The sequence below is a fragment of the Salmo salar genome, chromosome 19 (genome assembly GCF_965601325.2).
Source record: "Salmo salar chromosome 19, fSalSal1, whole genome shotgun sequence".
NCBI classification, from domain to species: Eukaryota; Metazoa; Chordata; class Actinopteri; order Salmoniformes; family Salmonidae; genus Salmo; species Salmo salar.
Window position 1 is genome coordinate 74,381,786 of NC_138309.1, and position 20,680 is coordinate 74,402,465.

Here is a 20,680-nt window from a genome sequence, read left to right on the forward strand (position 1 = left end):
GTAGGTATCTAGTTGAAGTGTGTCTGTATCTAACTGTCTCTCCCTGACTGTAGGTATCTAGTTGAAGTGTGTCTGTATCTAACGGTCTCTCCCTGGCTGTAGGTATCTAGTTGAAGTGTGTCTGTATCTAACTGTCTCTCCCTGACTGTAGGTATCTAGTTGAAGTGTGTCTGTATCTGTCTCTCTCCCTGGCTGTAGGTATCTAGTTGAAGTGTGTCTGTATCTAACTGTCTCTCCCTGACTGTAGGTATCTAGTTGAAGTGTGTCTGTATCTAACTGTCTCTCTCCCTGACTGTAGGTATCTAGTTGAAGTGTGTCTGTATCTAACTGTCTCTCCCTGACTGTAGGTATCTAGTTGAAGTGTGTCTGTATCTAACTGTCTCTCCCTGACTGTAGGTATCTAGTTGAAGTGTGTCTGTATCTAACTCTCTCTCTCCCTGGCTGTAGGTATCTAGTTGAAGTGTGTCTGTATCTAACTGTCTCTCCCTGGCTGTAGGTATCTAGTTGAAGTGTGTCTGTATCTAACTGTCTCTCCCTGACTGTAGGTATCTAGATGAAGTGTGTCTGTATCTAACTGTCTCTCCCTGGCTGTAGGTATCTAGTTGAAGTGTGTCTGTATCTAACTGTCTCTCCCTGACTGTAGGTATCTAGTTGAAGTGTGTCTGTATCTAACTGTCTCTCCCTGACTGTAGGTATCTAGTTGAAGTGTGTCTGTATCTAACTGTCTCTCCCTGGCTGTAGGTATCTAGTTGAAGTGTGTCTGTATCTAACTGTCTCTCCCTGACTGTAGGTATCTAGTTGAAGTGTGTCTGTATCTAACTGTCTCTCCCTGACTGTAGGTATCTAGTTGAAGTGTGTCTGTATCTAACTGTCTCTCCCTGACTGTAGGTATCTAGTTGAAGTGTGTCTGTATCTAACTGTCTCTCCCTGGCTGTAGGTATCTAGTTGAAGTGTGTCTGTATCTAACGGTCTCTCCCTGGCTGTAGGTATCTAGTTGAAGTGTGTCTGTATCTAACTGTCTCTCCCTGACTGTAGGTATCTAGTTGAGCTGTGTCTGTATCTAACTGTCTCTCCCTGACTGTAGGTATCTAGTTGAAGTGTGTCTGTATCTAACTGTCTCTCCCTGACTGTAGGTATCTAGTTGAAGTGTGTCTGTATCGAACTGTCTCTCCCTGGCTGTAGGTATCTAGTTGAAGTGTGTCTGTATCTAACTGTCTCTCCCTGACTGTAGGTATCTAGTTGAAGTGTGTCTGTATCTAACTGTCTCTCCCTGGCTGTAGGTATCTAGTTGAAGTGTGTCTGTATCTAACTGTCTCTCTCCCTGGCTGTAGGTATCTAACGGTCTCTCCCTGGCTGTAGGTATCTAACGGTCTCTCCCTGGCTGTAGGTATCTAACGGTCTCTCCCTGGCTGTAGGTATCTAACGGTCTCTCCCTGGCTGTAGGTATCCATTTGAAGAAGGGACAGGAGCAGCAGGAGCAGCAGGCTAAGAGGGAGCCTGTAGGGAACGATGTGGCCACCATCCTGTCCAGACGCATCGCCGTTGAGTACTCTGACTCCGAGGACGACTCCGAGTTGGAGGAGAACGACTGGTCTGACTAACACACACAGACACTCTCACTCTAAATCTGAAAGGCACATACACATGTGCACGCTCACATCCACAAACTAAGAACCACTAAAAGGTATTTGTACCAACACATAAACATAAGCTAACATTCACATACACAGACTCATACACTCCCTCGTGTAGTAGGTATGTTTGTACAGTATATAAACTGGTTGATCCTTGGTCACATGTAGCACTGCTGGGAGATCAGACTCCTGCATCAGCCGCTGAAGGATTCAGAACTGGAACAATAGGGGTGAATTCAAGATGCATACTGTCATGTTCAGCTGCTATACAGACACTAACTGCAAACGAACGTTCAATTCAGTACTATTACATTAACATTTAAGAACGCTCATGCAACGCTCTGGGCATCTTGAATACACCCCAGGAGACCACAGTGTCTCTGTATCATATGTTATCCATAATAACACTAGTAAAGCCTTGTATTTCGTGGCACCCAACGAATGGGAACTTATCTCATGTATGGGAACTATCTTAAGGGCGTCACTTGGAGAAATAGCAACCTCCCCTTGGACAGAAAATCTACTTCTCTTTTCTAATGTTTTTACTTTAACACTTATTAATAGTTAATCTGGGAAGCGACAAGCTTTTAATGTGTAGATTATAGCAACTGGAGGAAGAGAAGTCAGAGTGGACTGCGGTGGTCAGGGTAGCGTTCAGGAGGAACAAATAGGAGACAATGTTTTTAAAGCATTTCCCAACTGTGTTCCTTCTGAACAATACCGGTGTGAGAGGGATTGACTTGAGTGTGAGGCTGTATTCCATCAACCGCACTAACAATGTAGACCAGATACATATATGTTTAGAGTTAGGCCAATGCGGCTTCTCTCTGAACGTTCATAGAGCGCCACTTTCTCCTCAATAGCCGTTGCTAAGTGATAATTAAAGCTTCCACGTTGTGCTGTTTACTGCTGATAGTTTTCAGTGAAAGCAGATGTGCAATTTGTTGACTTGGATACACATTATCCCCAATGCTAATCAATAAAAATGTCTGTTCTGTTTTGCTTGATTACAGCGGGTCATTTCATAGGGAATTGTCAGAGGCGCTCTCGTATTGTTACATCACAACAATTCATTAATAAAGTTCTATATGGGCGCTAACATGGGGGCTGTTGTAAAACCTGGCCTAACTCTCTATATATGTGACTGATGTAGACTATTGACTGGGCATCCTCCTAAGTGGTACTCAAGAATGGATAATGAAACGCAGCTGGAGTGTGTGTTAAGAGCGTCTGATTGGAGATCAGAGAGATCTGAGTGAAAGGAAGCTTAATGAATAACATCTGAGTCTATGATCGCTTAGTGATGTCTAGCAACGATTTGGAAGCTGAAAAATAGATTGGATTGGGTTTAGGGTTGTCATGGTTACATTTTGTAAAATCTGCAACCTTTGAACTCTGACCTTGAGAATACTTCTGAAAATGGATATTTACAATGTTGTCTGCGTTTCTTTTACTGACGCAACGTTGTCATGGAGACAACATGGTCCTGATGGTGACACAGCAGTTTCCATGGTAACAGTACGGTTTAGAAGGACGTCACCATGGGAGCAGAGCCAGTGGATCTAGAGTGAACAAAACAAACCAACACAGGCTTGTTTTTAATGCACAGCACATTCTTTTAATACAAAATTAACAACATCTCTCAATTCAGTAAACTAACCAAAGCAACAAAAAATTACATCTAACACCTTGAAAAAATACACACCACGTTCACACGTCTTACAATATCTCAGTTAGTGCATGTTGATTATCATTTATAGTTTTCATTTTGCAGATACTTAGTTTGTTGTGCCATTTTTTTGTCCAACAACATAAAGTGCATTTCACATTTAAAACAACGCATGAGTCTACACAAGACGCTGTTACTGTAGCATCCCTCCCCATTCTCAGCCATTGAGGAGTTAAAAGACTTGTATTTAGCTCTGGATCGGGGTACCAAACCACATAATTCACCTACAACTCTTGAAACCCCACCGGTCACACTAGAAACTCCTCCAACCACATGAATGTTCATTCCTCTGTACAATCAAAATTACACTTTTCTGTGCGATTACACTGCACAATACTTTAACATTAATTAAATATGCTATCCAAACAGTAAAGTACCATATCCACACACCAGTGGTTCCTTTGTCTACTCAAGAATGTGAAGCCCTTGTTTGCACCTATCCCAACTATGAAAGCTCACCTAGAGCCTTGAACGATTGACATTACTGTACATGAGAGAACATTCCAAAAGTAAGGTAAGCACGGTTTCATTTCCGTCCCTAGCCCTTAGCTCATTGGTCCGGCACATCCTCAAGATTTTTGATAGGTGAAAGTACTGCGACAGCTCCACCTAGCCCTCCAACAGGCTAAGTAAAGTGTACGCCATACTGCTTTCACCTATCCAGACTTTGCAGATCTGCCTAAAGAAGGGGGAGGGATTGGGGGAAGGGGCTAGGGATTAAAATGTAAACAGGCTTTAGAAAACAGTAATTGGGGGTAAAATGTGATGTCACTCAAAATTGGTGCACCTGAGTCCCCCTTGGACCCTGGAGTAGGTAGCACCATACATGTCATAACACCCCTATAAAAAGATATGCATGCTATATCTACAGAATCTAATTGGTCAACAGGCTGCCATATTAAATAAACAATAATGTATATTTACCAATACATTCAGAAGAGGCTCTACAGCGCATTAAAATACAAGATACTTTAGATAAATCAGAATTCAGGCGTGACAACGCTAGAAAAAAATATAGAAACTTTCACTAAATATAACAAAATAGATTATTCATCAAAAGTAAAGGACATTGTCTTCTTGGCCTTGTTGGTCTGTGAAGAGCCATCAGAACCTGTGATACCAGGCTCTATGATAGCTCTTATTCCATCAGTCACGTGAAGTCATTGCCTTAGCCCCACACTACTGCTCAGGGTCAGCCGCTGCACACCTCCACTATTCATTTCAACACATCAGGAACTATCCTTCTCTACGTCATTCCTCTGGTGGAATTTGTGTGATGAGGCCACTTCTCTCAGAATGATGGGAAGACTGGCAGCCATTTCCCCTGAGGTGAAAGGGTCACGCAGAAAGTAAATCCTCAGATCTACTGTCCCCATGGAGACAGATATACAGTAGGTCTGTGCTTCTGATCACAAACACACACACACACATACACACATCATACACACACTCAGAGGCCATGCAACTCATATGCACAGAAAGATTTTCCTTATTCACAGACACTTAGGTTTACGACACTCAAAAACACTTAATATGTTCACAAAGGCAGATGCAACTGAAAACCGGTGAGATATTTTCTCACAGAGTCCGGGTTTCATTCAATGTAAGATATTGAAGACGACCGTAGCCAGAGAATACAGCAGTAGATTCAGATCAAAGGAGGCAGTGACATTGTAATGAGTAATGACAGAATACTGGAAGGTGGCAGTCAGTATCCTGTCCCATTCACATTTTCAAAAACAAAACACACAAGTCAAGATCTAATTTCCCATTTGGAGAAATCACATACGGCACAAGTATTGGGGAAGTTCAGAGTCCTTTTTGGCCTGGTCGTATAAGGACTCTGCTAGGCATCGTAGATAAGGGCTGTTGTTCATTGTCGTTGTATATCATCATGCTGGAGGTGGTCATGCTGCTGGGAAGAGGCTGTTATTGCCAATGATGTGTATAAACCCTGGATTGCAGATGCTATGTATTGGCCATTGAGAGGCTTTGAAGCCACCGGTCGGCCATATTGGCCCTCCCCAGTAGCAGCAGTCCTCCATAGGAATTAATGGAATTCTACAGTATTTCAGTTACATTTTTCAAGGACAAAATTACATGCATTTAAGTATTTGTTTTGTTGTAGAGGGGAAAGTAACATTAGTAATAAAAAAAAATACTTTAAGTATTTTTAAATGTTATTTTATGTTTAGCTCACATATTTTAAAGTATGCATGAAGGTGTCTGTAATATAATAAACTTATCAGAAACGAATGTAGACATTAATAAATGCATTTCTATGTCTTCCTAAATATTTTTTACACTGGAGGGGGAGTACCAAGATGACTGCGCGGTGGCTTCAATACAACGGCCCCTGTTATTCATCCAGGGCTTATACACATCATTGGTTATTGCTGACAGAGTATTGCTATCGGTCCATGAAGTAACTAACACTTCGTTGTTGCTGCTGGCTGATAAGACGGGGCAGAATGAGGACCTAGGGCCGATTGACCCTCATCAACAAGCAATGTGTGAAGGGCGATGCTGTAACAGAGTTAAGAACAACCATAAGATCCCGCTAGCTTGAAATGTCGCTGATGGTGCTATCGAATTAGATATATTCCGATAGCTCAAATGGCTGGTACGTTGTCAAAGACGGTGGCGGTCATGTGTGCTAGCAAAGCAGAAGTCTTGGGTTTGCGCCTCGGTGTGAGCCGAATCAGGAGGAAGTGGTACTTGCTAGGCATGCAGCGCGACGTCCATAACAGTGGTGCGGTGATCCGCAGTTGGGTTCCGCTCCAAGGCCGGGTTGTTAGCTATGAAGCGAGTTTAGAAGGGGTGAATGTATTAAGGATGTATCCGTAAGCTCACTCCACAGCTATCTTGAAATTGAGCTATCGGCTTAGATATTTTCCGATAGTTCAAACGGTTGTTACGTTGTCAAGGAGGGCAGTCACGTGTGCTAGCAAGGCAGAGGTCCCGGGTTCAAGCCTCATTTTGAGCTGAATCGTTGGTACTCGCTAGGCAAGCAGCGTGAAGTCCGCACCGCTGGCTATGATCAAGGGAAGGGGATACCTAGTCTGAATGCCTTCAACCGAAATGTGTCTTCTGTATTTAACCCAACCGCTCTAAATCAGGGGGTAGTGTTGACGGGCTTTTGTCAGCCATGGTAAGGAAGTGGATCCAGGAGGCAGGAGACATCCATAGCTGGAAGAACAAGACGTGTCACTGCTCTCCTCCTTTCTCGTTATCCAAAGATTAAAACATTTAAAATAAATACACTTATTGTACCATGGTCTGTCACATAGATTATTGATAAGCAACACTCTATTACTTTGTGGATGTCCATCCCCATTTCGTATAATATGTTACGAATTACAATTTGTCTTATATGTTACGAAAATGCAAAACGTACAATATGTTATGAATTTGCACATGTACAATATGTCACAAATTTTCTAAATGTATGATATGTTCCGAATTCTAGCTAGGCTAGGGGTCAAGGTTAAGGTTAGGGTTAAGTTTAGGAGTTAGGTTAAAGGGTTAGGGTTAACTAAAAGGGCTATGGTTAGGATTAGATGATGGGTTTGCTAACATGCTAAGTAGTTGGAAATTAGCTAAAAAGTAGTAAGTAGTTGAAAAGTTGATAATTAGCTAAAATGCTGAAGTTGTCCGTGATGAGATTCCAACTCGCTGTCTTTGAGTTAAGGCTGTCTTATGTAACCATACCAAACATAACATAACACACAAAATGGAGTATCTTGGATTTACATACAGAATAATAGACAATGGTCTGAGGCCAGGTTGCAATATCAGGGGAAATGGTATTCATTAAAGTCCTATGCAACATGCAGGTTGATGGTTAGTGATCAGGTATATTCATAACCTAATGGATAGGCTAAAAGATCAAATTAATAGAAAAATACTGATGCAACAGAGGGAGTGGGAAGCGAACCGAGTCTCTGGAGTGAAAGGCAAACACCCACAGCTCATATAGCAACGAACGCTACACTGCCCCCTCTGAACTAACCTCAGCCCCTTCATATACCTCGGGCTGTGTAGTCCGATGGCCCCACGGCCGCCATCCCACTTCTGACAACAACGTAGCAAAAAGAGCAAGCTGGAAGCAAACCCGGGTATCTGGCGTAAGACGCAAACACCCCACACAGTACCAATAGGGTTAACACGCTTGGTGGTAATTATAACTTGGCTCATATAGCGAGGATCCCTACAATACATTCCGTTTCAACAGCTCCCAGCCGGTCTAACGGTCTGCTTGATCTGCAGAGGGAGCATTTCACTCTCCTCTACTTTCAAGAGAAGTCAGCCTACTTAACGTGCGTAAAATACAGAATGAGTTAGTTATGAGTATTGAACTGTTTATGTATGAAGAAGCGACTGGATAAAACGGAGATTAAAAAAAGATCAAACCCATAGGCTTTATCATAATCTAAGGGCATTTGGCACGCGCAAGGGGTAGGGCAATCAGGGTACTTATCTTCTGGAGGCTGTTGTCACCTCAGGATGTAAAGCAAACAGAACATCATAATACATTCTCACACGTGAAATGGGGAGAGATAGAGAAGGGAAGATAAGCGCCCGCTCTCCTCCTCCTCGGCTTGGTTTCTTTACTCGGTGTCTGTGGAGGACGCAGGGCGCGCGGATCACAGAGCGCCCGGGCTATTTTTAGCCTCTCGCGGTTGTTTAGCTTTCAAAGCACGTTCAGAGTGCAGCAGCGAGATGAGATGCTCTAGCCGCAGCCCGGCTTCGTTGTAGGGAAACGTCTGCATCTTGCTCTTGCTCATCACTCCCTCCACAACTCCTCCTCTCCTCTCCACTCCTCCTCTCGCTCTCCCTCTCTGTCCATGGGACACATACATTGTCTTTTTGCACACACACGAGCTTTTTAACTTGTGGGACAAGTTTAAACAGTCTAGAATAATCTCTCAATCTTTTTATGGAGGAAAAAACGCGCATCAGTAAAAGCGGCTAAAACTAGGTAGGCTACATCATTCTATGTAATCTACATTTGCTGCAGCGCCATGCGACCATCCTTTCCCAGTCATCTGCAGAACACATCGTGGCACGTAAACCCAACGGTGGGGTGAAGGTGTGGAGGGGGGGTGGTACACCTATGGTGGCAGGTCAGATCATGTGATGTTGTTTTATATTATATCGGTGAAGACAGAGATAGAGAAGGTCGGACAGTAGTACAGTAGGCCTACAGTACACCTGGGTACGTACCAAATCCTCCACCACTCACTTCCACAGCCATCCATTCTCCAATCCCATCACAGGCAATGGGCGAAAGCCCTATACTCAAATATATATACTGTATGTCTCTGCCTCTACTTATCCCTCCATCTCCCCTTCTCCTGCTGCTGCTTCCATCCTTCACTGGATACAGCCCAGCCATGGAGACACAGAGCCATGCAGTAGACCCAGCATGAGCCCTGCCTGCCTGCCTGCCTCCCTGCCTGCCTGCCTTCCTCTGCCCAGGGCACCTCTCTCCTTCCCTCCCGGGGCCTGGGTCTGTGTCAGACGTGGCTGGGGGTCCGTGCGCTGTGGGTCACCCTGGCCGGTATACAGCCACAACACACCAGCCACAGAGCCTGCTGGATCTCCTGGTTCCTGAAGGCGTAGATCACTGGGTTGATGACTGAGTTGTAGGTGGCGGGCACCAGGGTGGCGTAGGTGTAGAGAGGCGGGTACGTGTAGTCGGCGACCAGGGAGTAGACGGTGAAGGGCATCCAGCAGGCGGCAAACGTCCCCAGGATGATGGCCAGCGTGGACACGCCCTTCCTGGTGGTGACGTAGTGGGGCGAGGTGGACAGGAAGTGATGCTGCAAGGCTATCTGGTGGGCGTGGCGCATGACGATCTTACAGATCTGCACGTACAGCTGCAGCATGAGGCCGAACAGCAGGAGGAAGGATACGGACAGCACCACCACGTTGTTCTTAGTCAGCGGGCGCACCACGCTGCATGTCGACTCCTCCGTCAGGCAGTTCACCCCTGTGACGGGAAGTAGGCCCAGACAGAGAGACAGGCCCCAGAGGAGGACCAGCATGGTGTAGGTGAAGGCAGCGGTGCGCTCTGAGTTGTAGGTCAGGGCGTAGTAGAGAGACAGGTAACGGTCTATGGTGATGGCCAGCAGGCTGAAGACGGAGGCTGAGAAGGAGGCCACCACCAGACCCACAGTCAGCAGCTGGGCCGAGTCAGACCTCAGCAGGTAGGCCAAGGTGAAGTGGAGCACCAGGCCCAGACCAGCCAGGAGGTCAGCCAGGGCCAGGCTGCCGATCAGCAGGAACATGGGGGCTCGGAGAGACGGGTTCTGCCAGATCACCAGTACCACCAGGGCGTTCTCACAGGCGATGAGGGTCCCTGAGGAGCACAGCAAGATGTCCCAGGGGTTGACCAGGAGAGGGGGCACCGGGGGAAAGGAGTCCAGAGGTGAGTAGGTGGCGTTGTCCGTGAATCCGTCTCCGCTGCTGGACCAGGCTGTGGGGTCAGGGGTCAGCCAGCTGGGGGTGACCGACGCCTTGTATTCGTCACTCATTGTGCCCCCCGTCTGGAAACACACACACACATACTAGTGTTATAAGAGGTTACACACACACACGTTGATGCATGCACCAAACACACACACACATGTCAAAATTCACACACAAACTTAAGAAGCCACACAGAGATGAGAGCTCACACAAGATCATTTATACATAGAGGACTATAGTAGCCTAGACATTATCCCTCTACCCACACATGCTCATTTCATGCCTTATTTTTAATACAGGAACAAGAGATCACTCAGCCTGATTATAATCTAAAATATATTGTAACCTATCTGGTATGAATTGAAAGAACAATACACAGTTGCCTATACTTGATATAGTCATTGTGGTATGGAGCAGTTTTGTGGCAGATTGTGTAGACTACTCATCAACAGGCTCCATATAAATTCGTTCGAAATTGGCCTACTATAATAACCAATCATAAATTGATATTAGGCCCAATTATGAAAACCACACAATGTAGGAATAGGAACCCTAAAAGACATGCAGCTTGCGCTATGCACACATTCGATTGTACATGTATCTCACCCCACCATAAGAGGAAATGGTCCCGATAGCCTCTTCTCCGCCACAACCCGTAGATGCTTAGGATAACGCAAAACAGACAATTTGATCATCCTAGTCCTTTGTGGTGCTCCTCTCTTACCTTCTCATGAGTCTCAACATTGGGCCTAATAATATTTAATCACCTTTGGTTTTCCCCAAAACCCCGCCAGGTTGCATTAACAATAGCCTTGGTTGCATTGTATTAACAATTTTCCTCAAATAGACCGCCCGTCCATTCATTAATTCATTCATTCATCCATGTATCCACCACTATTAACATGCCTACCTTGACTCCGTGGTGCGGCGTAAGGCTAGATAAAAGTGCGTCCTTGCTGTATTTCCATTATAGGCTATTGATAACGATGGCGGCAGGTGCGGAGCCCCGATCAGATGAAGATGCAGCACTGTAGCACCGGGGGCTGGATGGGTCTTTACTGAAGCACAGAGGGAGAGCAGGGAAAGCGGAGTAGAGGCTTTACAGGAGCGTTGCTGTGGACTGCGGCTGTGCAGCGAGCGGGGGTGTGGAAAAGGGGGAGCGCTGCTCTCTAACGGGCCAGACTCCGAGACGCGTCCTGTTTGTTCAATACCCCCTACGGGAGGACGAGACAGCAACAGCTCAATACCAGGAGGACCTACTCATCTGTCAGCGCCCACTGCTCAAGGACAGAGACTGATAGTAGTGTTATATAAGGCACAGGGCCTTCATCCGTTCAAAGGCCAAATGGATTGGAAACAGGTGAGAAAAAACCCACATCTTATTTCTTTCATTTGTAGAAGAGTAGGCAGACTAGGAATAGTAATACATCAATGTATGTAAATTACACTATATCTGATGATCTTGAAGTGATTAATAAGGAAATATACTCTTTCCACAGTTCACTATATCAATCTTATCTTTCAGAAGCGACTTGGATTCCTTTTTTGATTCAGTTAATAACTATGTTGGCTGATAGAAGTAAGGTTTAAGAAACTCAGTGATTCTGATATATATATATATTACTGAGTTGGACCAAGCCATTAAACAAATGCCTATAGGTAAATCTCCTGGACCGGATGGCCTGACTCCTGAATTCTATCTACATTTTTGGCTTGATATTAGATAGTTATTGGTTTCGGTCTACAAAGAGGGTATTGCTAATGCTATCTTACCTCCTTCTTTGAGTCAGGAACTAATAGTTATTATACACAAACCAAAGAAGGGCTCTCTTTACCTGGACAATTGGAGACCAATATACAGTTGAAGTCGGATGTTGACATACACCTTAGCCAAATACATTTAAACTCACAATTCCTGACATTTAATCCTAGTAAAAATTGCCTGTCTTAGGTCAGTTAAGATCACCACTTTATTTTAAGAATGTGAAATGTCAGAATAATAGTAAAGAGAATGATTTATTTCAGCTTTTATTTCTTTCATCACATTCCCAGTGGGTCAGAAGTTTACATACACTCAATTAGTATTTGGTAGCATTGCCTTTCAATTGTACAACTTGTGTCAAACGTTTCGGGTAGCCTTCCACAAGCTTCCCACAATAAGTTGGGTGAATTTTAGCCCATTCCTCCTGACAGAGCTGGTGTAACTGAGTCAGGTTTGTAGGCCTCCTTGCTCGCACACGCTTTTTCAGTTCTGCCCACAAATATTCTATAGGATTGAGGTCAGGGTTTTGTGATGGCCACTCCAATACCTTGACTTTGTTGTCCTTAAGCCATTTTGCCACAACTTTGGAAGTATGCTTGGGGTCATTGTCCATTTGGAAGACCCATTTGCGACCATGCTTTAACTTCCTGACTGATGTCTTGAGATTTTGCTTCAATATATCCATATAATTTTCCTCCCTCATGATGCCATCTATTTTGTGAAGTGCACCAGTCCCTCCTGCAGCAAAGCACCCCCACAACATGATGCTGCCACCCCCGTGCTTCACGGTTGGGATGGTGTTCTTCGGCTTGCAAGGCTCTCCCTTTTTCCTCCAAACATAATGATGGTCATTATGGCCAAACAGTTCTCATTTCTCCAAAAAGTACGATCTTTGTCACCATGTGCAGTTACAAACTGTAGTCTGGCTTTTTTATGGTGGTTTTGGAGCAGTGGCTTCTTCCTTGCTGAGCGGCCTTTCAGGTTATGTCGATATAGGACTTGTTTTACTGTGGATATAGATCATTTTGTTCCTGTTTCCTCCAGCATCTTCAAAAGGTCCTTTGCTGTTGTTCTGGGATTGATTTGCACTTTTCGCACCAAAGTATATTCATCTCTAGGAGACAGAACGCGTCTCCTTACTGAACGGTATGACAGCTGTGTGGTCCCATGGTGTTTATACTTGTGTACTATTGTTTGGACAGATGAACGTGGTACCTTCAGGCATTTGGAAATTGCTCCTAAGGATGAACCAGACTTGTGGAGGTCTACAATTATTTTTCTGAGGTCTTGGCTGATTTCTTTTGATTTTCCCATGATGTCAAGCAAAGAGGCACTGAGTTTGAAGGTAGGCCTTGAAATACATCCACAGGTACATCTCCAATCGACTCAAATTATGTCAATTATCCTATCAGAAGCTTCTAAAGCCATGACATCATTTTCTGGACTTTTCCAAGCCATAAAAGGCACAGTCAACTTAGTGTATGTAAACTTCTGACCCACTCGAATTGTGATACAGTTAATTATAAGTGAAATAATCTGTCTGTAAACAATTGTTGGAAAAATTACTTGTGTCATGCACGAAGTAGATGTCCTAACCGACTTGCCAAAACTAAAACTGTTAACAAGACATTTGTGGAGTGGTGGAAAAATAAGTTTTAATGACTCCAACCTAAGTATATGTAAACTTCCGACTTCAGCTGTATATAATCAGTGAACCTCAATCAGCCTTCATTAAAGGAAGGAGTTTCCATACCCATATAGGATTGGTTTTAGATATTTTAGATTACAGTGAGTTCATAGAAGATGATGGCTTTATATTGTTTTTAGATTTTTTTTAAAGCTTTTGACACTTTAGAACACAACTTTTTATTTAGAACTCTCTACTTTTGGGTTTGGGGAGAATTTCTGTATAGTGATAAGGATGATATATAATGATATTAGCAGTTCTGTGAGTAATGGCACATCCCCTCGTTTCTCTATTTCTAGAGGAATTAGGCAGGGTTGTCCAATGTCCCCTCTTTTATTTATTTTAGCCACAGATTTACTAGCAATATTTTGAGTCTGAGAATTTAAAAGGGGTCTGTATTTTTGGTAAAGATACATTAAGGATTGCAAAGCAATTCCACTTCCTGTACTTGGACTTATTAAGAACAATTGGTTATATTATGAGGTTGTTCCCTCTTTTCCAAGTTTACAAATTAATGACTTGAATCTTTTGGATAAAAAATGCAACAATAAGTGGATACGATTGGCAGTTAATTAAGTAATATTTGGTGATTATAATGAAATATGTTAATATGGAAGTGACCAACCCATGCTATGATCAAAAGTGACTACCTTTTACCTTACTTGTCCAGTTATCCCAAAAGTTAAAGAAACTAATTAAAAAATGTTTTCTTCCATCTACCTTGTTAATGATTTCTTGCACAAAAGACTCAATTTTGACAAAACTCCTTGTGTTTTTTGTTCTTCTGATTCAAAATCTATAGAGCCATTATTTTTTTCATGCCGCCATTCTATTAAACTATGGCTTGAAATTCATGAATGGTTGTGTATAAAATCTAAAAAATGACACTATGCTTATCCTTGTAATTCAGATCATAACTATTTTATTAACATTATTATTCTTTTGGACAAATATTATATTCACAAATGTAAATGGGGTGGACAAATGTCTTGTTTTGTTTTTTTTTTTTTATTGAACTGTTGCAATTTTATAAATCCCTCAAACATGTGAAACTTAAAAAGTTGGAAAAATGATTAGAAGTTATGTCTCTGAATGTCTGTCTCATTGCCTGGTCGCCTGGTGTTCGATTATTTCATTTTTTTTCATTGTATTCACAGAAATGTCCCTGTATTGATGTGTTATATTGGTATTATTGTTGCAAAACATTTAAAAAATAATTGATAAACAAAAAAATAAAATAATAATTGATAGGCCGTCCATTGTTTCCAGATTTCTATGAAATACGACCTATGATTAATGACAGAGTTGAGTAGTATTCCTTCCAAAATGTTTAATTAAGTATGTTAAAAAGCAGCTTTTCTGTGTTGGAATGGTATGGGCATACCCCAACAACATAATTAATGGTGTGGGCGTATACCAGTCATAAATAAAAATATTGATGCAAGTTGACAAAACGATGACATCATCCTCTATGAGGAAATAGCAAGTATTTTTTTAAATGGTCTGTTTGAGATACTAGTTTGAGGTAGGGTTTAGGTATTTTTTCTCAAACGTATGCTTTTGCTACAAATACAAGTAGGCCATAGGACGAGTCAACAACCTTATTTGGGTATAAGTCAACAGAATATTAACTTTTAAAAGTTCGATTTTTACTGGGCAGTTACTTTAGACAGAAAGATGACATCCTTTTTGAGGAAATAGAGGATGATGCCCCTGCACATTGTTAAATAAAATAAATAAACATTGACTGTGTACCGGTACCCCCTGTATATAGCCCCACTATTGTTATTTACTGTTGCTCTTTAATCATTTGTAATTCTTATCTCTTACTTTTTATGTTGTTGGTATTTTCTTAAAACGGCATTGTTAGTTGAGGGCTTGTAAGTAAACATTTCACTGTAAGGTCTACACCTGTTGTATTCGGCACATGTGACAAATAACATTTGATTTGATTTAAGTGCAGGGACAAGTTATGATTTGTTACCAGGCTGTGGTATCACCATGCAACAAGATCTCACGGTTTGACCTATTTTACTTCAGATTCTGACATTTGTCCACATTTCTCCAATGCCATGTTGACGCAGAGTGCTTCTTTCCTCATCCTAGCCCCCTGTGTTTTGCTATTCTGGGCATGTCTAGTCTAACCATAATCTGTCAGCCACCTCCTCCTCCCGATTCTCATCCATCTTCTATCTACCCTTATCCCTCACCACTCTCAGTTCCTCTGTGCTTGAAGGCCTTCACTTTCAATCATTCATTGATTAAGTCTGTCTTCAGTTTTGTCTGTAGGTGGCTAGTCAGTAGCCTCCTCCACACACCTGCCTTAGGTACAGAGTCCTCGCATCATCTAGCCGTGGGTGGGCTGGGCTGCTAACATAGGCAGCATCATGACTGGAGGTGTGAATTCATTAAAAATACACGGCTGTTATGCTGTTGCAGTATGAACCTGTAGTGACCTGGTAGAACCACTGAGGGGCAGTGCTGAGCAAGGATGAGTCATCAGTGTGCACCTGGGGGAGAGGAACCAGTCTATGAAAGTAGAACACACACTCTCAGCCTGTATCTATTATCTTTTATTAAATTTTTCTTTAAAACAGAAAATGACCATTTCACAACAGGCCGTCTCGAGCAAACCCTCACATAAACCTTGCCAACACCTACAAAACGGTATCAAAAGTGCACCATAGTGACAATACATAATCTTCAAGGTCTTACATTTTTTTCCCTATGATAATATCATCTTATTCTTCTCATATTTATACAAATACCACTCTGTACACGGTAGAAATACACGCCCCAAGTGTCTCACACTTGGAACAGTCACCTCCCCACATGCAGTCAACTGGTCTGCTCTGACTAGGCCCCAGCCAGGCACCAAAGCAGAGTTGCAGTCTGAGGGAGCGTGCAGACGCCTGGCCGCTATTACAACACATGAATCATTAAATACCCACTCACCCCACCCGAACCCCCATGCAATAACCATTGCCTCAGTCACACAACCTCTGTACAACCGTCATTAAACAGCTTTCCAACTCACAAAACTTTGATACAACGTCCACTGAACCTTTGACACAACTCCCAGTAGCAGCATCTCCAGCCTAAGTGACGGGGTGGGGGAGGTAGGAGGAAGGGGGGGAAGGAGGGAGGGAGGGAGGTAGGAGGAAGGAAGTTAGGAGTGGGATGGGGGAGGTAGGAAGGGAGGATAGGGGGGGACTGAGGCTGAGCTTCAGTAGGTGTGTGACACCACAGAGCAGTTTACACTAGTATGGTCCTCCACTCCACTGAGAGGTACTGTCCTCTTCAGGACCAGTCAGTCTCTTGACTGATAGAACAGGATGTAGCCTGACTCAGAGTTCTTTGAGATCTCAGAGGTGAGGCCATAGAACTCCTCTATGGCCTGGGCGTCTATCTTCTGCAGAGGGAAGGAGAGACAACACGGGTCAATGCATGTTCACACACACGTTTTGTTCTTCCATCCTCGTGGGGACCTAACCCTAACCCCTAAGCTTAACATTTTACTTTTTTTTTATTTTTTTAAATAGCCTTTGTCCATGTGGACATAAGGAAATGTCCCCACAAGGGAGAATTTTTATTGTTTTACAATCCTTGTGGAACTTTTGGGGATTTGAAGTCCCCACAAGGACAGAAGAACCAACCTACAAATACAATATCTTACCTCTACAATGTCGTCATCAAACAGCAGCCAGAAGTCGTGACTCTTCACAATGGCAATGTAGTGTCCTCGGTTTGGACCACTGAAAACAAGACGAGGAAGTCAGCAACACACTCACAACCTTAAGGGTCAGTTAGAATACTTTTAGACAACCTAGTAAACAACACTGACCTCCCACAATGCACTACGACAGCAACCAGGTCATAGAGCCTCTCGGGATTGGTTGCGTCTCCTGAGGTGTTGAAGAGGCGGAGCTCCAGAGGGAAGACGACGCGATAGGACAGCTTGGTGTAACGCTGTAGCTGCTCCATGTACTTGAACCTCTTCAGGTGTAGAGCCAGGATCATAGGCAGCTTCTTCACACGCATCCTGGGGGAAGGAGTCAATTACAGTGGGGACACAACCTCACACACCTTATATTAGCGATAAACACGGTCATCACAGAATAATACTTTTGTTTACTTTTACAATGAACACAACACTGCCAACACTGACCTTTTGTGTGCCTCCTGTTTGCTTCTACATTCTTCACAGTAGTACTTATACTCACTGCAGAGAGTCTCTGTGTTACTAAACCCCCTGGAGGGAGAAACGGAGAGAAGGAGAGGGAGGGGTCAGAGTACTTGGAGTCACACGGAGCAAGAAGCAATACACAGGCCAGTCAATATGTAATGTGTTATTGTAGTCAGGTGTTCTTACCTGAGACAGTGTGTGATGGAGGTGTTCTGTTCCACATCCACTGACAGGTCCAGGAAGTCTTCATCTTTGCTGCTGATCTGTTGGGAGAAAACAGCATGACTAGAGTCAGATGGAAACTTCATTTTGTCCATCTTCGTGCCAACAGAATTTGAGCCTTCTCTCTACAGCGTATCACCGACATGCATTGCATCCTGCTGACCACAACAACAGAGACTTCACTAGTTGATGTGGGCGAGGGGCTTCAGACGGTGTGTACCGTTTCACAGGTGAGGCAGCGTGTCTCGTTGGTGAGGGTTCCCTGGAAGATCTCATGGACCCAGGTGGAGGGAGGCGGGGCGTTGCTGTTGTTGTTCTGGGAGTCGAGCGAGCCATTGGCCAGGCGGCCGTTGGTCTTGTCCTGCTTCCTCTCCTCCTGCAGCAGGTCAGCGATGGTGTTGAGCAGGTAGTTCAGGAACTCATGGGCATCCTGTTGCATGTAGTTGTCAAACAGCTCTGCAGAGGGAGATGGAGAGGAGAGGGGGACAGGAGGTGGATAGGGTACAGGGGAGACAGGGGAGACAGGGGAGACAGGGGAGAGGGTCAACCTCTGGGGAAACAGGGGAGAGAGGGTCTGTCTCCCCCCATCCTGAACTACAAGCATACCATCTCCCGCTCACCATTCTCCTTGCGTAGGCGCGTGATGAACTTCTTGGGTGGTATGACTCCCACCTTCCTCTTCTGGTTGGCGATACTGTGGAACAGGTCGGCCAGGCAGGTCAGCAGGTTCTCCTTGCGTCGGGGCTGGCTGCGGTATGCCAGGATCTTCTCCCGGAACGGACGGCAGAAGTACAGAGCCTGCAGCACCGAGTTACAGTAGCACGTGTTCCCAAACTGGGGGGCAAATACAAGGACAGATACAAAGAGTAAGGCAAAGAGCTCGACACACAGGCACACACACACACACACACACACACACACAGGCTATAACCGTCTGCATGGATAAGGCACATGTAATCTGTAACAAAGATTATGCAGACATGTGCATGTGAACTACGGCACTCTCACTTACGTTGACCAATCCGAAGTAGTGCTCGTTGACAGGGAACTGCTCTGAGCCAATCTCTTTCTCCAGAGCGGAGGCATTGGCGCCCTGTAATACAAAGTGCTGATATTTTTGGCATAGGTCGATGGGAGTGTGTACCGATCAATAGTTCCAAATGGAATTTCATATCCAATGCCAATAGCTGTCAGTGGGGGGGGGGGGCAGAACGACTGTGTCATTCTTTGTTAATGGAACATGACCCTTAATATCAGAGGCTGTGAAAATGCACAGCAACCAGGATTTCCTGAGTAGGCCTACATGGACGGAGGTTGGGTTTGATCATAATAAACTAAATGTATGATCCAAATGAATGACGTCTGTCTGACAGCTTTGCCAAATGTAATATTCATATCTGCGTTTTATTATTTGTACAAAGCTTACAAAACAAGACACCAAACTAAGTAGTTATCTTTGTAAATTGGGAACAATTTGACAGCCAGTCTTGTCTAGCAGCTGATCATGTCGTCATCTGCTGTGTTCCAGAAATAGCTCGCGCTTCGGAAGAATTCAATAAAGGGGGTCTACAGGAAGACAACTCACTATATCGTCAGTCACAATGTTATATCTTACTAACTACTGTAAATATCTGGAAATGTTGGCTAGCTAAATTAGCATTCACATACAGGAAAAGCACAACTGTGAACATAACTTTGTTAGGTTTGCCATTGATCGTGGAGTTGAGTAAACTCAGCTAACAATTACGGAGTTCTGTTGATTTAGTATTCAAATTGTGTCCAGTGTTGAAATGCCTTGACATCCACACTGCTTTACTGCAAAAATCAACGTGCAAGCTAGCTAGCCTCGGTAACAGTTAACGTTACAGTGCCAGGTGCTGAAGCCGCAGAACTATGCAGTGCGGGAGGAGATAAACATCACTAATTAATGCAAGATCATACATAAACAGCTCACTAATATAACAAATTAAAGGCCTACGACATTAGTTATCATAGCTAGCAATAGAACGTAAGTCAAAAACAATGTCGTGTCAGTGAAGCCAGGAAAACTGACTGGGTAGCAACAGAAAAGCAGACGATTTTAACCATCTTCCATGTCACGCAAAATGGTAACAACACAACCACGGTTGTCGTGCCACTCTCTCATCACTTTGCAATGTGTTTAGTAGATGCCATTTACTCACCATGGTACAAAAAGAGGCAAATTTGGAAACTGTCATTAGGATTTCCATTCGCCCAGCGCCATCTTCCACCCAATCACCGCGAGGAGGACTCCCTTGTGACAGGGCACACTGGACGGGCGATGGGAGCTCCGCTAGGTCTTAGAGGGCCATCTCTTGAGGCGATCCATCTTTTGTTAAATTAACGTCAGATTAAGGAGAATAAGGTAAAGGTTTAGAATATATCTAATTAGCTAAAATACATCAACAACAAAAAAATCTACTTTTGACGTTAATTTGACAAAAGCTAGATCCTTTCTAGCCGTGACCGTTTTAGCGCCGTGCAAGATAACCTCCATCCGATGTCCATGTTCTGTGGCGTAGATAATATAACATTCACAAATATGCCCACATGAGCAATTCTGGACACACAGCAGTGTAGAGAATGACGACTGTAATTAATGTCAAACCAGAGTCAAACTCACTGAAACTTTGATCAGGCTTTTGAGACTAGAATCCAATTTACTTGTCTATATAACTAGCCGTCACGGTCAGCAGTTCATCAATCAATTATTTCGATAATGTACAAGCACAACAAAATATGCATTATTTTAATACATTTTGCTAACAAAAGTTAATCAGATGACTCGTTCAGCAGTTCACTGACATGTACTGGTTATAGGACGCTTCACAGTGCCTCAACATTCCAATGGGAAAGGAAGTTAGCTATTATCTGATCTGAAATCATTTTATAAATTGTACCAATGGAGCTTAGTCATTAAGGTAGAGAACCAAAACTGAACTTAGATCAGCGCAGAGGGGAAACA

The 20,680-nt window shown here is 43.6% G+C and overlaps 3 protein-coding genes across 8 annotated transcripts in view; 1 reads left to right on the forward strand and 2 right to left on the reverse strand.

Annotated features, from left to right (window-relative positions):
* The window catches only part of wasf3b (WASP family member 3b), a 32,966-nt gene extending 29,899 nt beyond the window's left edge, over positions 1–3,067 (forward strand). For all 4 annotated transcript variants that reach the window (XM_014159463.3, XM_014159461.3, XM_014159460.3 and 1 more), the window contains one exon: positions 1,444–3,067. In XM_014159463.3, the coding sequence (XP_014014938.1) occupies positions 1,444–1,601 (158 nt within the window). In that variant the 3' untranslated portion in view covers positions 1,602–3,067. The remainder of the gene's footprint in view (positions 1–1,443) is intronic.
* Positions 3,068–6,477: 3,410 nt separating this feature from the next.
* Positions 6,478–11,013, reverse strand: gpr12 (G protein-coupled receptor 12). Of its 2 annotated transcripts, XM_014159464.3 has the most exons (3): positions 10,748–11,013; positions 10,449–10,499; positions 6,478–9,914 (listed from the first exon to the last, which is right to left on the reverse strand). In XM_014159464.3, the coding sequence occupies exons 2-3, from the start codon at positions 10,449–10,451 to the stop codon at positions 8,883–8,885; spliced, it is 1,035 nt and encodes a 344-aa protein (XP_014014939.1). In that variant the 5' UTR covers positions 10,452–10,499; positions 10,748–11,013; the 3' UTR covers positions 6,478–8,882. The 2 variants fall into 2 exon arrangements, with proteins under 2 accessions (XP_014014939.1, XP_014014941.1); XM_014159466.3 differs by lacking the exon at positions 10,449–10,499 and having other exon boundaries at positions 10,748–11,012.
* A 4,830-nt stretch (positions 11,014–15,843) lies between these two features.
* On the reverse strand, positions 15,844–20,522 carry usp12a (ubiquitin specific peptidase 12a). Of its 2 annotated transcripts, XM_014159446.3 has the most exons (10): positions 20,339–20,522; positions 19,878–20,044; positions 18,707–18,787; positions 18,315–18,528; positions 17,915–18,150; positions 17,659–17,735; positions 17,455–17,538; positions 17,131–17,328; positions 16,963–17,041; positions 15,844–16,698 (listed from the first exon to the last, which is right to left on the reverse strand). In XM_014159446.3, the coding sequence occupies exons 2-10, from the start codon at positions 19,923–19,925 to the stop codon at positions 16,597–16,599; spliced, it is 1,119 nt and encodes a 372-aa protein (XP_014014921.1). In that variant the 5' UTR covers positions 19,926–20,044; positions 20,339–20,522; the 3' UTR covers positions 15,844–16,596.
* Between the last annotated feature and the right edge of the window lie 158 nt (positions 20,523–20,680).